General features: G+C 36.6%; 1 protein-coding gene across 1 annotated transcript in view; it reads right to left on the bottom strand.

Moving 5' to 3' along the window:
* LOC125236632 (nucleoporin 88) overlaps positions 1–17,039 on the bottom strand; it is a 316,860-nt gene that overhangs the window by 5,164 nt on the left and 294,657 nt on the right. Inside the window, exons 13-14 of the mRNA XM_048143512.1 lie at positions 16,398–16,554; positions 13,860–13,948 (exon numbers count right to left, since the gene is read on the bottom strand). Coding sequence (XP_047999469.1) covers positions 13,860–13,948; positions 16,398–16,554 — 246 coding nt within the window. The remainder of the gene's footprint in view (positions 1–13,859; positions 13,949–16,397; positions 16,555–17,039) is intronic.

Here is a 17,039-nt window from a genome sequence, read left to right as displayed (position 1 = left end):
AATAGGAAGGTATACAAAGGGATGTTTCAAAATTTAGCCACTAAGGTTTCATGAGTTGAAACTGACTCCACACAGCACAGCACAGTTATCCATTATGACTCTATGATGGTGGTAAATCACTTAATTTATGTATAACATAAACCCGACAGGAAGCCAGTAGTTAATAGATCGGTATTACAATATTTACGGAAATAAAACCTGTTATTTCAATAACATTTTTGTGAGAAAATATCAGTAGCAACCCAAACTCTGGAGAGCTTCCCCTTCATCAATGGGTGTTACATCAACGTCGGCTAAATTTGTCTCGCGTTTCCCTTACAACAGTCCCTAGTCAGAACAAGATCATATACATGTTTTTTTGTCTTATAAATTCACCAAGATACTAGTCTTCTTCTGCTTAACATAACTATAATTATATCATGTAACTATAATACACAAATTATATCATAGCACTGCCATGAGCATTATGACATTATGTTTAAATTTTTATTTTTCATGTAAATTGATTACTGTACCATAAGTAATGCGCCTATATGTATCTCCGAATATGCACATATTATTGTTAGCATACTGAGTAATAAGCAATATTGACATAGCTTAAACATTGTCTTACATAGCCCACTGCCAAATGTCAACATTTCCCATAGCATAATGTGTTATGAATTCTGTATATGAAATATACATTTGCCAAAACAATTGAAATGAACGCTTGAGTTGGAAGAAATTGCACGCTATCATATGTTAATTTGTAATTTATACCCACATCACGATAATGTATGCGTTACTGCTGGACTGGCAGCAAAACTGCAAATAAGATGATAATACATTTTCGGCTTCTGACTGAATTGACAATACCATGGCCATGGTTAGCTAAGGATCCATATAATAAAAGGTAAGCTCCTACTCAAAGTCTTTACGAGAACGGAAACTATGCAAATTTTTCCTATTAAATTAAAATGGGTCAACTGAGCAAAAAGCTTTCTGATACAAGCGATTGAAACGAATCAATGATCTAATGAGTCACACATACTTAGGCGAAGATCAAATGAAGGCAATTTGATACTTCCATGAATATACATGAATATTAATGCGGGAATCCTCTCTACACTGTACGCGTCAACTTTATTTAGTCTTTTGCTATGTCTAGCTAGTATGTTTTTTTTTTTTTTCGATATTTGAAATATTTAATTTGTGTTTGAATAATTATGAATATGTGATGCATATATTTTTAGGCTTATCATTTTTATGACTTACGTGCTGACTAGCCGAATTTATAAAGGCAAAATTGTACGATTCGTGAGCTAGTAATTCTAAAACATTACGACTTATGGCTCTTTAGTCCATTTCGATATTCTAATAAGAATGTAAGACGACAAATAACTCTTCAAATAAGGGTTAATGATGTACGATTACCTATTTATAATAAAAATTCAGTCATCAGCTTAAGATAGTAAATAGTTTTTTTTTTTTCAGAACTTTCGTAATTTATCACCAAATTGCAAAGCAATATATTATATATTGCTCTTTTGTGCGAATAATATAAATGTCTCACGTTCTTTATAAACTGATGTATACACATAAACATACGGGTTAATATTTACTGTATTCTTGCTTATTTCCCAAAATCCATATGCAGCGGGACTTCCCACAAACAAGATGCAACTGTTATGTAGGGTAATACCTGATTCTACAATTATATCGAGATGACAATTATTTATTTATCGTATGGCATATAATTAGAATTTTCTTAAAAGTCGTACGTGCACACGGATGTAGCATGTAGCGCCACGGACGATGACAATGGTATTTACACTTGCCTGTCATCCGAGACCAATAGGTCAAAATATCGTAGCTATAAGTACTGCGTACCTTAAGCGCTGAGCTTTTATTTTTCATTTAGGTTTCAAGACCTTACTTCTGATGAATATAGTTCATCAATATCTATTTAAACGGCAATAATTTTCAGTTTTCTGTTACCACTAGAAACCCATTTTGCCTAGAATCTGCGCTCCCTTTTATGAGTGTCCTAACAAATTCTTGTATTTCAGGTATATTAGGAGTCCGAAGTCTTCTAAATTAAGTCATAAGCACAGTAATGTTATAAACATCATATTTCTAGTTCCTTACACTAAATTCAATTTGAACCGGGACTCGTCCTCTGACCTTACGAACCGTTTTTGAATAAGTTGTGGCGTCTCCTCTGTTACTGACAAATAGTCGCGCCGCAAAATTCTAATAAATGGCGCTTAGTAAGCAACTGCGGAAATGTGTATCGATCCTACAACGCGCTAATGGAGTTCCAAAAGTTAATTGTAAATTTATACAACTTCTGTTAATCTCTCTAGGCCCCAGAAACCTATTCAGAAAACATTTGTCAAATGAAATAAACGGGAACTTTCTGTTAGTAATACCGCAGTAGCGGGTGATAATTTTAGGATGCGAGCGCCTCTTTATTTGTAAGAGGAAACTGTGTTCTAAAATCGAAAGAGATTCATCCTTCATTCCGTTTAATTTATTATTTCAGAAACAGGCCTCCACATTCAGTGACTACCTTTCAACATTTTATCCATAAGAGTGCCTTAGCAAATTGCGAAAATCTGCTTCTCTCGGAAAATGTATTGCCCTATTGGTTTTAATGAGCTTAAAGTGTTTTCGATATATCATACTCATACAACAAATAAGCACTTTGAATACAATTTACCTACACGGTTTCTTGCTTTGTTTTGTGTAGTTGTTTAAGTTTAGGACCAACTTCATTTACTTCGGTCAAGAGATGTAAGCCATAGTTCTTCGCTGTAAATAGTTTGAGAATATTGTTCGGTCGTCTCTTTAATCTAATTCGTTAGTTATTTATAGAAACATAGGATTCGTAACATTACGCCATCGAACTGGGCAACCGACAAATCCTTTTACGACGAGAGTCCGTCCTGAGTAACAATACAACAAGGCATACTAAAATGCTATTGTACTAAATAACATATCCTTTAAGTCATTTTGCCAAACTATCCACATAATATCGTATATATTTGGGAGTCAGATTTCCGGTACGAGTTTGTTGTCTTTGTAATTAACCTCTTTAAGGATTGTATGTAACCTTGGTCTAGCTAACGTTAGTAATAATGCATGATTGAGTATTCTAACCGTTGGTCGATTAACGGCAGTTTGAGGTCAATTTGTAGTACATATATGTATATATCGTACTTAGAAAACTTTCCGAGCTGTAGCTTTTTATTTCTAAATGAATTGGTTCAGAAGTCTCTACTGGGTCGATTGTTACAGAAGTAATACTTTTGTCAGTTCGGTATACTAAACAACATATACTGGAACATTATCCGCCATTAGTTCGACTGGATGTTTCAGCCGGACAGCTATAAGTTTGCTAAAATACAGACGAATATCCAGGTTTCACAGAGTAATGAGCCTAGTACAAGAATTTTCCTTTTGCGGTAAGTTATTTTGTAGCTAATAGTCAACATTTGCTAAGTACCTGAGTGGTCCTTCTGCATTTCTAAAGTCCGTATCTAGACCCAAGACCATGCGTCAATTATTGACGCCCGTGAGTTGACTCTAATCATTCATTTAAAAGAATCTGCACTCTAGGAGTAGCGTAAAACAGTGGCATAAATTAATGGATTTTCTTTTTTCCATTGGTATCTTCGCCGCCCCCTCTCCCTTTCTGATTGGGCAAGAAGGGCTTTGTAATATACAGTGGTTTTTCATTCTGTTTAGCATCACTACTATGTATATTTCTTAATTCGCTTAGTATCTGGCAACAAAGTGCTAGTTAATTGCTACCGAAGCTCCACCCACACGTTTTTAGATATGGAAGTGGATTTTCACAACGTCAAACCTGCTAATAAACCTCTATAATGACGAGCATTCTAAAAGTTAACATGACAAATTAGGTTGGCAATAACGGCGTTGCTTTACAGTAATTGGATCACACATTCGTCATCATTATGGCCGTTCAGATATTCACGAGTGAGATAAATTTGGACATTCCTCACAATCATTCATCTGTTGGTCAGGTGACCACGCTCATTATGTATTAGCTAATTAGGCAATTGAGACGACGCCGATGTCGTTCACTTTACCTGTCTAAAACGACCCCACTTATGGGAACCCATCGCGTGATGATTTTTGTCTAATAAGACAATGACTAAACTGTGTAATTGTGTATGTCTCAGGTTAACACGTACGCTGTGGTTCTGATTCGAAAGACCTTCTACGAAGTACATATGGTTAGAAATACCTTATACAAAGTATGTTTAGCTAAGAATTGTGCTAATTACCGCAAAGTAGATGTTAAAGCGACATAATCTCATTGAGATTCGAGTACAAATACAACATTTTGCCTCGTGATCATAACGCTCGTCTCATGACACGAAAGGTGAATTAGTGCATAGCATGTAATAACCCAATGGGTTCTCACAGGATGTCGTAAATCATCGCATAGGGCAACGAAATCCAAATTCCAAGTCGCTGCAAAGTTTAATCTTTTACGGGGCGACGCTTGTCAATTTCTATGACAGTGTACTTTTTCGCACAGCACAACTTTACTCATGTTGTCTCTAATGACGAATCATGTCTGCACAATGAATGATCTCCTTTGTCATATCACGAGGCGATGCCCTATCGGATTGTGGGCCCTATCTTTTCATAGGCCAGGTTATCTAATGGGACCTCATCTGTCGTTTCAAAACATCTCTTATGTCCTGTCACCTCACGAGGCGAAGCTATGACTTTTCAAGGGACGAACCTATGTCGTCTCACGGGACGTCGCTCTGTCTCGTTTTACGTGAGCGTGGCATTTGTCCCTTATATTCTTTATGACGGTGCATAGGATTACACTGCGTCCCATCGCTGTCAATTTTCTTCATCGTCTCCATGCCACCACACAGGAACACACCCTGTCGTCTCGCGGGACAATGCAATGTCGTCTCATTGGACGACGCCTGTCGTGTCACAGCACGACGCCATGTCGTCTAACGGGACGACACCTGTCGTCTCACGGGACGACGCTTGTTGTCTCACGGGACTACGCCATGTCATCTCACTGGACGACGTCATGTCGTCTCACGGGATGACGCCTATCGTCTCACGGGACGACGTCTTTCGTCTCACGGGACGACGTCTGTTGTCTCACGGGACGACATCTGTCGTCTCACAGGACGACGTCTGTCGTCTCACAGGACAACGTCTATCGTCTTACGGGACGACATCTTTCGTCTCACGGGACGACGTCTGTCGTCTCACAGGACGACGTCTGTCGTCTCATGGGACGACGTCTGTCGTTTCACAGGACGACGTCTATCGTCTCACGGGACGACGTCTGTCGTCTCACGGGACGACGCCATGTCAGTCTCACGTGAGTGAGGCATATGTATCCGCGTATTTATGACGGTGCCTACAGGAGGTCACTGCGTCTCGTCGCTGGGCCAAAGGCACCGAGCGGAATATCACGAAGTTAGAAGTAATCATAATCTTTTCGATGTTTTAAATTTCTCGAACTTTTTAAGACTTGCTTTTGTAAACGTGTTGCTCGGCCGAGTTACAAAAGCGTACTGAGGAAAAAGCAGCCGAGCGCTGGTAACCGGGCGACACTAGTACTTGACTGGCGCGCCAGATGGCGCTACTAGTCGAGGAATTCACTCGATTAGGGCCGAGTTATGAAGGTGTTAATCTCATTAGTGGTTCAAGCGAAGGCACGGACACCTAAATATCATATTTTTATATTTATAGAAAAAGCAAACCGTTTGACATTTATCGTGACTTGAATTTGCAACTCACAGAAAATGATTTATTTTTTATTTTTATTTCATTTAACATTAAATGGTCATTTTGGTACCAAAACTAAATTCTACGTTATTAATTTACTCGAAAATGATACTAAATATGACCTAATAGCTAAACGGGTTCTAATAGAGTTTTTTAAAATAAAGGTATTATAAAATCGTCCTATTACTGCAAATACCTCCTATCTGCAAAAAAGTCGTTTTGAGATATTCGCATTTTAAAGTTTGGATGTATTTTTTTATGTTTAAACAAGGAAAAATTATGGTTTATATTGTTATATTCGATAGTTTGCCTTATTTTGATTATTACTTAATCAAGAAAAGTTCCTAAGTTTTGATGTATAGGGGGTAAAAATACAATATAAATAAAAATGTGGTGCACTTAATAGGTTTTGGCTGTAGAAACATTTTTTCGCCATTTTTACTCAGGAACAGCATATAAGACAGAATTTCTATTAGATTAAGCTCAATTTTACGTAAACTATTGTAATAAGATACAAAATATGGAAAAAAGGCATTCATTTTGAATTTATTGTCAAATTCAGTGGAAATTGCCAATGACATACAAGGTTTTACCTGTAGGAAATATTGCAGTATGAAATTTAAGGCTCCTTATCTTCACTAGAGGTAACTTAAGATGCATTTTTTTGGTAAATAAGGTGCTTTTGTAAGTTTATTATTTATTTAATATGTCAGGTAAATGTACTATTGTTTGAAGTGTGTCAAATATACAAAGCCCAAGAGAATGAAAAATGAATTTATTAAGAAAAAAGCATAATGAACATTAATCATCCTCTTCTTCACTACTGGATTCGCTCGCTGCAACATCCGGTACACGGTCTATTATGGTAGTATCACATTTAAGTGACCGAAACCATCCATGGTACTCCTCAGGAATGACCCCTTAGTCGCAAAGTCCAACTAAATCATTCTTCTTGGCTGATGAGATTGCCAATGGCTTGTTGTACAATTGGCGCAATTGCAGGCATGGTAATGTATTTTCAGGGGTCGGTGGCGGCTCCACTGAATTGGGGTTGTTAAATATACTTCCTTCTGGCCCAACTCATCATTTTCCAAATTGCACCCCTTCTCTCTTGGATCTCACTCTCACGTCTTCACTTTCTCATGTCGCCAAATTGTGCCAGTGTTCGGCTGATGCTTTCTCATACACTGAGAGAAAATAGAACCAGTTTTCATGTTCGTTCAACAAGTTTTTTGGTTAAAATAGCGCCTACGTGCTCTTTGGTTCAAACAACAAGCTACTTGTCATTTGAATCGGCAACGTATTTGAATCAACAAGTCGATTTTATAAAAACAACCTGACACATATCGTTTTAAACATACGTTTGGCTGATTCAAACGGATAAACCGCAACAAGTCGAACTTGTTAAATTCACAATGCAAATTTCTCTCAGTGTACCATGACTTTCTTTACTTGTCTTATAAAGTCAGGCCTCCTAAATTTAAAAGTAAGATACTTCGTCAGCGTAATTTTGGTAGGATGGATATCAGTAAACTTCGAGACGATGCATCGAAAATTGACTGGTGTGCTGTCTCTAGAGCTGCAACTGTAGATGACCAGGTCTCACTTTTTAATTCATTTTTGACTCAACTCTACGACGTACACGCTCCAGTCCTTTCGATCAATACTGGGGACGCTATTGCACAACACCCTGCATTTTATGATTAAGCACTGAGACTTGGCACAGGTTGTTCCTTGGGTGGCCCTGAGTAGATAAAGATCGGGAGGCATCGAGAGCCCCCCTTAATTTAGGAGGGAAGAGGGGGGAAGGCTGGCGCCGCCGCGCTTCCTTTGAAACCATATTTCTCCAAAACTATACAAAATAGGGCATGCGATATATCATTTTCGGATAAATGAAGGACGAGGAATTCATTTTTGGAACAAAAAAAATGTATTTTAGAACAAAAATACAAAATAAAATGGGAAAATCTGAAAACGAGATTTTTTTTTATACATATTATTTCACATTTTATAAAAACTGTAATGGTTTTTTCTAAATAAAAAATAATATTGAATAGCTACATTTATCTAGTTTTAGAAAATGTATAATTTGTTATAGAAATATATTATAGGACGAGTGATAAAAAATAATTTACATCGCCCGATAGGGTGATTTGAATGCTCATTTCAATAAGTTTTGTCAATGATTTCAGGTATAATCACTATTTTTAACACACGAAAGCTGTAATCATTGTAGTTTATGGCTATTTTAGTGATTAATGAACTTAAAATAAAATAAAATACAATTTTTTTTTTTAAATATTAAAAATGTGATTATTTTTTTTAACATTATCCTATTTGGTTCTTTCTACACAATATATATCTAAAAGCAATAAATATCAATAAAAAGCCACATTTATGCAGTTTATAAAAATATATAGTTTGTTATATAAATATATTACGAAACGCGAGATAAAAAATAATGAAAATGAAAATTTTAATGTACGGGTCAGCTTGCATTATTCGATGAGGTGAGGTAAAGGTACTACCCGCTATGCAGTGGAGTTCGTCTAGTAATACAGAAATATACTTATTCTAATAACGTTTACACATGTAGGTATATCACGACCCAGTACAGAAAATTGTAAAAGTCCTATAATATAGTTTATTTTGATTGTAAAATAAAATTGCATGTGACTTAAATATTGCAAAGAAAATGTCTTAATCACGTTCTCCTCTCCTAAAGCAGTTCTGCATGCATAGACTTGAAGATTTTTTAGTTTACTAGCAGAATTTAGTTACTTCCTTTGGGCCCCCTTAAATCGGTTTTACCCATCCATAAAAGATAAAATAAAAATCGTCATATTCTTCCTTTCAGTATCAATGATAGTTAGTTATTGCGCAATAGTGCCATAAAAAATAAACTAGATTCGTATTAGCATTAAACATTAATGATTTTTGAACTAAGACATTGCTTTTGTACAAAGGAGAACCTAAAAAAATGGTCTGACTAGACGAGACTGTGTATCGGGGCTAGTACTCAAGGCTCTCAAAAAGTGTAGCTATTTTGAGTTATTCAAATAAAACAACATGAATAGTCTGAATTTAATTATGTATATATCACAACATCCACTGCATAAGCACATCAGCTCCGAACATTTAATTTAAAAAGTATTTTTTTACGATTGCACCTTACGCGGCACTGTTTTTTACACCTGCATCCGACAATTTCGAGGCATGTTTCTGCAGCAACAGGCAACGTTGCGGGCAAGTAGGCTCCCAAATCCCAATTGTTACAGACTTTCGTCCAGCCACAAGTAGCAAATAATGGCAAATTTTGAATTGGGTTTAGTTGACCCCATAAATGGACACCTTGATATACCTATAACCCTTACAAAAATGGTGCAAGGCAGCTTTTGTCGGTGAAATGCTGTTAATTTGTCGGTCTTTTTTGGTTAATAACTATTTTTGGCACTCGTTAACCAAAGTACAGGACGCAGATCTGGAATAATAAATATGTCAAGTAAGAATTATCCATAAATTATGCAAATCATATAGATAACTACTATTTCACAAGATGTATTAGGATCAGATGTATATATCTGACCTATCATATCAATCGATCATTTAATGTAATATAAATAGTTAAATTCAGACTATATAGGAGTATGTTGTTTAATTTGAAGTACTCTAAATAACTACACTTTTTGAGAGCTTTGAGTACCTTTACCTCACCTCATCGATTCATACAAGCTGACCCGTACCGTACATCAAGATCGCCCTGCCACGTCACTTTCATTATTTTTTATCTCGCGTTTCGTAATATATTTATATAACAAACTATATATTTTTATAAACTACATAAATGTGGCTTTTCATTCATATTTATTGCTTTTAGATATATATTGTATAGAAAGAACATAATAGGATAATGTTATAAAAAAGTTATCACAATTATTTTTTTTTTATTTTTGTATTTGTATTTTTTTATTTTAAGTACATTAATCACTAAAATAGCCATAAAATACAATGATTACGGCTTTCGTGTGTTAATAATAGTGATTATACCTGAAATCATTGACAAAACTTATTGAAATGAGCATTCAAATCACCCTATCGGGCGATGTAAATTATTTTTTATCACTCGTCGTATAATATATTTCTATAACAAATTATACATTTTCTAAAACTAGATAAATGTAGCTATTCAATATTATTTTTTATTTAGAAAAAACCATTACAGTTTTCATAAAATGTGCAATAATATGTATAAAAAAAAATCTCGTTTTCAGATTTTCCCATTTTATTTTGTATTTTTGTTTTAAAATACATCTTTTTTGTTCCAAAAATGAATTCCTCGTCCTTCATTTATCCGAAAATGATATATCGCATGCCCTATTTTGTATAGTTTTAGAGAAATATGGTTTCAAAGGAAGCGCGGAGGCGCCAGCCTTCCCCCCCTCCTCCCTCCTAAATTAAGGGGGGCTCTCGATGCCTCCCGATCTTTATCTACTCAGGGCCACCCAATGAACAACTGTGCCAAGTCTCAGTGCTTAATCATAAAATGCAGGGTTCCCATACAAGACATAGCAATAGCGTCCCCAGTACAAAGTCAAGCACCGTCCTGCTCCCTGGCTTACTCCGGGCATCAAGGCATTATTAGACAAAAAGAACTTTACCAAAGCCAGATACAAATCCAACCCCACGGAAGCGAATAAATTTCGCTACCACGCCTTACGCAACCGCTGCAGCACCATCTCTCGCGATGCTCAACGACGCCATATTCACCAATCCGTCGAAAATGGTGACCCGGCGAAAGCGTGGAAGTTTCTTCGGTCACTAGGAATCGGAAAGTCTGAGCAGAACTGTCCCAAAAACCCAAGCCATTCTTATTGGGAGCCCAAAACTAATTTCCCGATTAGACTTTGCCAATGTTCCCCCTATTTATTTTGATGCCGTTCTGATTCCATATTCGCAACAAGTAAAGATCCTTGGCATCATCATTGACAGTACGTTATCCTGGGGACCTCAGGTGAGCGAAGTCAGCAGGAAGATATTTGCGGCAATTGGTTCTCTTAGGAGACTACGTAACTTCCTCCCAATTCCTACCAAAATTGCCCTCGCACAAACACTTCTCCTTCCCATTTTGGATTACGCTGATTTTGCCTATCTCGATCTCACTGAGGATCAACTTAGTAAGCTTGAGAATATCCAAAACGTCTGCATTCAGTTTATATTTTGGTTACGCAAATATGACCTTGACCATGTATCTCACTTCCGTTTGCAGCTCAAGTGGCTCCCTATCCGTCTTCGTCGTACCTTTCACATTTTGTCTCTTCTGTATTCTATCCTTTTTTACCCTGCTACTCTCCGCTATCTTAAAAATCGCTTTAGTTATCTCTGTTCCACTAGGTGCGCCCAGAATTTAATTCTTTCTGTCCCCTTCTCTACTTCAAAATTCTATAATCATTCTTTTAATTTTCAAGCTGTGCGACTTTGGAATTCCCTACCTCATGACATAAGACGTGCTCAGTCTCCTGTATCTTTCAAGAGACTTTCTACTATATACTGTTATATGTGTATTTATTTATATATTTATGCATATAGTTATTTATCTTTATGTATGTAAGTTTATGTATTTTATATTTTTTAGTCTATATTGTGCGATAAGTTTATTTCTTCAAATTTGTTGACACCTACTGACATAATGTAAATTTATCAATTTCCGCTACCTTAAGGTTGTTTGGAAGAAATCGCTCTTTAGCGATAAGACCGCCTGTTGTTTACCTTTGTTCGTGTTGCTTCCTTGTTTTGTATTGTTGTATTTTATCAAGGTGTGCAATAAAGAGTATTTGTATTGTATTGTTACTTTAACGAAATCTTACCCGCCTAGCAACCGGCCGGTGTGCGGGACACCTTGAGTATTTAACTGACTACAGATATTATTCCATCCAAAATATTACACTATTATTATACTGTTATTCTCCCTCAATTGCTCAAAGGTTAACTGGAAGAGATCCCTTAAAGGGATAAGTTCGCCTTTGTACTTATAATAAGCTCTTTTTCCTGTGTGTTGTATTATTTTCTGGTACAATAAAGTGTTTTACTACTACTACTACTACGACACTAACACTCTCTAAATGCACTTCAAATAATTATCTTTATGTTCAATGGTTATTAGTATGTATCCAAATGTGGCATAATAATGTCCTGAACATTTCAATAATATTAACCTCAAACTTAAGTTACCTATAAACAAAACTATATTTATTACTTACGGTCTGAATCCTTATTTCCTGTTGCCAGTCTAACGAGCCTCCTGCTTCTTGAATTCATTTTTATCATAAACAGACAATAAAATAGGCTTTTAAACTGTTTATCGAACAACAAAACATAATAACAACAAATTGTCTTATCGGCGCGTGAGCAGCAACTGAGTGAAGTTAGCTACGGCGCGAAGCTCGCGAGCACGCTTAGTTGGTTCTTCCTGTAGAGTTTTGAGTTGTCGGATCAAACCTATACAGGTAAAACCTATTAGGGCGCGGTATTATGTTGTGGCAGTAAGATATTGTTGTTAATGAATTCAAAGAAGTTCTGGAAAAATATGCTAAAAACGTTTGGCATATTTTACCGGGCGTAAAAAAACATAACTTAATAGAAATTCTACAGCAAGAAACCAATATGTGTATGTAGAATGTTTTCTCTGAAAATAAATTAGTTAATATTTCATAAAATTGTGATGCAAAAAAACGCTATGTGCCAGTTGAACTTTTTACCTGGAGGCGAAAACATTAATTAACGTATTAACATACACATATCGGATTTTGCCTGTTTAGAATGCCAAGAAACTACCAATATGTTACGTTATGGTTTAGCTATCTTTTGAATGCGAGGTCATATCAAAACATGTGTCGGATCAGTTTGTAGATATTGAAAATACATTTCTAATGGTATAAAAAAAGGCATTTTGACAAAAAGTCACATAGGAGGTATTTGCAGTAATAGGACGAAATTACGCTCGCGGCGTCCCGACGCCGCGCGGCTTAAAGTTTTTTTTATGAAACTTAACGTTAGTAAAGGTGGGTAAAAGTTATATTATTCATAATCTATATTAAATAAGCTTTCATATCATATTTTTTATTTGTAGAAAAAGCAAACAGTTTGACATTTATGATGACTTGAATTTGTAAATCGTAGATGAAAATTTCAAACTTTTAATTTTTTTTTATTTTATTTATTATTAAATCATAATTTTAGTACCAAAAATGAATTCTACGTTATTGATTTACTCGAAAACGATACCAAACATGACCTATGAACTAAACGGGCTATGTTAGAATTTTTCAAACCAAGCCGGGTGAAGCGGTACTTTGACCCCCCCTCCCGGGCCCCAGGGGGGAGGCTCCCGAAGGCTCCCGATCTTAATCGGCTTATTTTGATATAAGGAACAACTGTGCCAAGTTTCATGCTTTGGTCAAGAAAAAGAAGGTTTGGCCTCTTTTTGTCGATAAACGTCCCCACTATGGCCACTTCAGTTATTGACATAGTTGATGAGTTCATTACCTAACAAGAGCGGTAATATAGCGCCTTATGTACTGTAAGTTGCAGTGGCGGCTGGTGAAAATTTCTGCTAGGCAACACTGAGCAAAAAGAAACCTACCTTAACATAAGGTACTTTACTAGTATCTAATCAATTTTAGGCAAGCCGGTGGGAATCGGCTTGTATGGACCAGCCACAGAGCTTAATTTAGATAGAAGAAACAAATTCATATATTTGTATAGGGGCCGAGCGTGTCAAATTTTGTACTGAAGTTGATTCTTGCCTGTAATTTTAAATATGTCTCAGGCTCTTGATTGTTCATAATTTTTGTGTTGTTGCAATTGAATATCACGTAACGAGGCATTTTTTATGTTTTGGTTGACTTCAACTTACAAAAATTGACGCCCGAAAGCTGCAAGCTGCGAGTAAAGACGGACAGCTCAGTGGATTTCACTGAGTTCATTTGACACGCTAAGTAGATACGTTTGCTTGATCTATGGTATATATGACATCTGTGGGACCAGCCGCCACTGGAAGTTGTCAAATAATTATAATGACTTACTGTTGCTGTAAGATAGAAGAGATAGTGTCGCTGTGAGACTTGCCGAGCGCGATATCCTTCCGCTTGTATTCGTCTTGCCATTTGTTGAACTGAAAGTTGGACACAAATATAATTTAAGATATTATACTTTATGAGTGATATCATAAATTAAATATAACAAGATCATACCATCCCATACATTAAAATGCGACCGCCTACGAACGCGCTTACACTCCACCACACATAGACGGCGTCACAAAAAAAATGTCTTGTAGCTTTCGATTATACTTGTAGATGGCGTTAAGTGTCACTTTTGACATAGATTTACGGCTCGGAATTGACACTTAATGCCAATCTACAAATAATCGGTGGCAACAAGGCATTTTTTGTGGCGCCATCTATGTGTGGTGGAGTGTAAGCGCGTTCGTAGGCGGTCGCATTTTAATGTATGGGATGGCATGATCTTGTTATATTTAATTTATGGTGATATTCATAAAATTTAAACGTCATAATAAATAAAAACCGGCCAAGAGCGTGTCGGGCCCCGCTCAGTGTAGGGTTCCGTAGTTTTCCTTATTTTTCTCAATAACTACTAAACCTATCAAGTCCAAAACAATTTTCCTAGAAAGTCTTTATAAAGTTCTACTTTTGTGATTTTTTTCATAATTTTTAAATATATGGTTCAAAAGTTAGAGGGGGGGGGACGCACTTTTTTTTCCTTTAGGAGCGATTATTTCCAAAACTATTAATATTATCAAAAAACGATCTTAATAAACCCTTATTTATTTTTAAATACCTATCCAACAATATATCACACGTTGGGGTTGGAATGAAAAAAAATATCAGCCCCCACTTTACATGTAGGGGGGGTACCCTAATAAAACATTTTTTTCCATTTTTTATTTTTGCACTTTGTTGGCGTAATTGATATACATATTGGTACCAAATTTCAGCTTTCTAGTGCTAACGGTTACTGAGATTATCCGCGGACGGACGGACGGACGGACGGACAGACAGACATGGCGAAACTATAAGGGTTCCTAGTTGACTACGGAACCTTAAAAACAGTGCGTGGAGTCCCTCCGCGCGGAAAAAGTGAAACTTCATAACATATCCTCGAAAACATTTGTCATGAGATCATCACGTTTTCGCGTTAAGTTGTTACGTCTGTCAAAATATAAAACACACACATTCCAACCAACTACTTCACCAAAAAACTCTCGTGAGACTCACACATATTTAAAAATATTTTAAGCGGGTTACTCACGTATTAAGTCGATATAGCGTTCGATGCATCGCGCTCTCGACATGTAAAGGCGGGGTCGCTACTCTTGAGAAAGATCCTCGAAATTGGATTGAAACATGTCGAACGCTATATCGACTTAATACGTGAGTAACCCGCTTAAAATATTTTTAAATAACTACTCCACCATTCAAAATCATTCTGGGCATTCTGTTCTGTCACTGACTGAGTGAATAAGTGAATCGCGTGAGTGAGTCGTGTCTGACAGAATGTTACGCGCTGTCAGAGGGAAGTCGCAATTCATTTCATTTATTTCTCACATACAAGCTAACAGTGTTTCACCAAAACGCTTACAAGGTATACAATAAGGACTAAACAATTATAAATAACATACAATTATATATGAAATAAAACTATGGAAACGGATTAAATCGCGTATAATGAATTTAAAATACATCCCGACGAAACATTTCCATTCCATTTCCATTTCCATTTTGTGGGACAGACGAAACGAAGCATTTCCACACGGGTGAAGGAACACATAGCGGATGTCAAGCACCGTCGGCAAAGGTCTGCAGTCTCTGAACATGTCATGGATAAAGTCAATCATGCTATAAAGTTTGACAAGCCTCTGGTTCTCGCTAAGGAGAAGCGATATATACCCAGAATGTTGCGAGAGGCCATTGAGATCAAGAAATATCCAATTTAATAGAGAGGATGGCTTTACTTTACCACCGGCTTGGGATCCAGTAGTACATCTGATAATGGAACAAGCACGACGAAGGCTGTGAGGCATTTGTGTTGTATGGTGTTGGACATTTGCAGTTTGTTTCTTTGTAAATTTTGTGTAGATTAATTGGTTAATTATTTTTTAAACAGAGTAATGGTAAAATTTTTTGAATATTGTATAACTGGCTTTATTAATAGTGTGTGAACCTGCCTTAGAAATCTATATTATTTGTGGTCATGGTTCGTTAATATTTCTTGTAAGTGGGTAGCTTTTGCACATTTTAATTTTTTCCTCAGTCACCCGTTGACCACGAACGCTGTAAAGAGTTCGAAACGTCGGGATGTATTTTAAATTCATTATACGCGATTTAATCCGTTTCCATAGTTTTATTTCATGAGTAACTATCGCGGTAACCGAAGACAATATTACACAATTATATATTTAAGAAATTATCATTAGAAGTTTCACTTCAAAAAGTGACTAAAAGCCTCACAATCGAAACAGGAGCGAATATCATCGAATAAGTAAACGACTTTCATATAATCCGAAACTATATGGCGACCGTGACAGGACACAGTATACTAACCTCATCATGCTTGTTGCGCGCATGTTTCTTAAGCAACTGTATCTGTTCGGCGATTTGTTCCCCGCTCCGCTTGTAGCGTTCTAGTTCCGCTAATAGTTCCCGCTCCGCCGCTGTAGCGGGGGCTGACGCGCGAAGCTGGCGTATTACTGCTGAACATCTGGGAGGCAAATACATTCATTATAACGGATCGTACCTGGTCCAACAAACCCTGGCTGTACAACGGGGTAACGCGGCCAGTGTTATGGGAACTTTTGGGGCAGCTGCGGTCTGGGGTGGCACCATACCCTAGGTTATTTAGTGTTTAAGCTTGACAAAACCTGTTGCGGATTTGCTTTATGTCCACTTGACGAAGCCTGCGCTGCTGATCACCATCCTATTTTGTTTTTACCCCACTACGGCAACGCAAAAGGAGGGTTATGATCTTATGATTTTAACCGGTATGTATAGTACCGTAAGTAGTAGTAACCGGTAAGGAAACAGATGAACATACATTGTATGTTCATCTGTTTCCTCATAATTATTGTATGGGTTTTGGGTTTAGCTTTAATTTAGGTTTTTTTTATTGTATTTCATTTGTAATTTGAAATGTTTTTACATGATTAATATTCGAAAAATTATAACCCAAGGACTCTGCAATAAACC

This window comes from Leguminivora glycinivorella, chromosome 19 (assembly GCF_023078275.1).
Source record: "Leguminivora glycinivorella isolate SPB_JAAS2020 chromosome 19, LegGlyc_1.1, whole genome shotgun sequence".
In the NCBI taxonomy this organism is placed as follows: Eukaryota; Metazoa; Arthropoda; class Insecta; order Lepidoptera; family Tortricidae; genus Leguminivora; species Leguminivora glycinivorella.
The sequence above is the reverse complement of the archived record's forward strand: the minus strand, read 5'-3'. Positions and strand labels throughout refer to the sequence as shown.